Source organism: Neopelma chrysocephalum, unplaced genomic scaffold (genome assembly GCF_003984885.1).
Source record: "Neopelma chrysocephalum unplaced genomic scaffold, ASM398488v2 Primary Assembly neopelma1_192, whole genome shotgun sequence".
NCBI lineage: Eukaryota > Metazoa > Chordata > Aves > Passeriformes > Pipridae > Neopelma > Neopelma chrysocephalum.
The window spans coordinates 13,090-14,397 of record NW_020897854.1 but is presented as its reverse complement, the minus strand read 5'-3'; the positions used below and the strand labels follow the sequence as shown (position 1 = coordinate 14,397).

Genomic DNA, 1,308 nt, shown 5'->3' with positions numbered 1-1,308 from the left:
GTAAAAACCAGGAGAGATTCAAAGGTAAAAACCAGGAGAGATTCAAAAGCAAAAACCAGGAGAGATTCAAAAGTAAAAACCAGGAGAGATTCAAAGTAAAAACAGAAGAGATTCAAAGTAAAAACAGGAGAGATTGAAAAACAGGAGATTCAAAGGAAAACAGGAGAGACTCAAGGTAAAATAAGAGCTTCAAAATAAAAAAAAGGAGATATTTGAAGTGAAACCAGCAGAGGTTGGTACCTGTCTGCAGTCTCCAGAAGTTTCTGCACGATGAGCTCGAAGGAGGAGGACAAGCAGTAGGTTGCTGGTTCTTCCTGATCATCAGCCACATCTGCAGCTTCATAGGCAGCTTCAGCAAGGCTGGAGAAGGCCTGGAACACACCAAAAACCACGGGTTTTATGTCCCCTGAGCTCACCCTGGCTGCTCCAGGAACACACATTCCATCAGTGCTCATTGTAAGGACCGAAAAATGAAAATACAACCCCCAAAAAAACCCCCCAGGATTAACAACTGTGCTGAGCCAGGTGGGTTAGAGGAGTTTGAAAAGCTTCCTGATTTTCATTTTCATTTCCAAAAACACATCATAATCATCCCCCTGAGCAGACAGAAAAAGCCACAGCTCCGTGGACCTTTGCCAGGAGCAGGGGAAGCCTTTAAACCTCTGGGAGAGTGAAAGAACAGCTCCTGTCATTTCTGAACCTTGTTTTGACATGCAAATCCTCCTCTCCACCCAGTTCTACTCCAGCAGGGATGTGGAGCAGCAGAGATGCCTCTGGGAGTGGATCCTGCTCCCCAATTAGCTCTGGAATCACCACAAATCCAGCTGTAGGTGATGGGGAATGAGGTTTTGCACCTTTCCCTTAAGCTGCCTCCCAAAAAAAACCCCCTAAATCCCTTTTCCAAACAGCCATTGCACCTCACCAGGGAGTTTCCACTGAAAGCAACTTTTAAACTCAGGGAATATTATAATTTTTCTCCTTAAAAATCCATTTGTTCCTTAATTTTTTCCCCACAGCCACAAAAGACTTGAGATCATCTGAGTGTCAACCACAGTGTGGGGTTGGCTGAGCAAGCCATGAATCAGTTTGAAAACCTTTTAAGTGTGTGTAAAAATATGGGAAAAATAATATGGGAAAAATAATATAGGAAAATATAGAGAAATATGAAAAGAAATGGAGGGGAAGAAATAACTGGGGGGGAGAAAAATGGGAAGAAAAATGGGGGGTAGAAAGAAATGGGGGAGAAAGAAATAAATGGGGGAGAAAGAAATGGGGGGAAAGAAAGAAATGGGGGGAAAGAAAGAAATG

The 1,308-nt window shown here is 43.0% G+C and overlaps 1 protein-coding gene across 1 annotated transcript in view; it reads right to left on the bottom strand.

Annotated features, from left to right (window-relative positions):
• KPNB1 (karyopherin subunit beta 1) overlaps positions 1-1,308 on the bottom strand; it is a 23,240-nt gene that overhangs the window by 8,849 nt on the left and 13,083 nt on the right. The window contains exon 9 of the mRNA XM_027702696.1: positions 241-371. Within this exon, the coding sequence (XP_027558497.1) occupies positions 241-371 (131 nt within the window). The remainder of the gene's footprint in view (positions 1-240; positions 372-1,308) is intronic.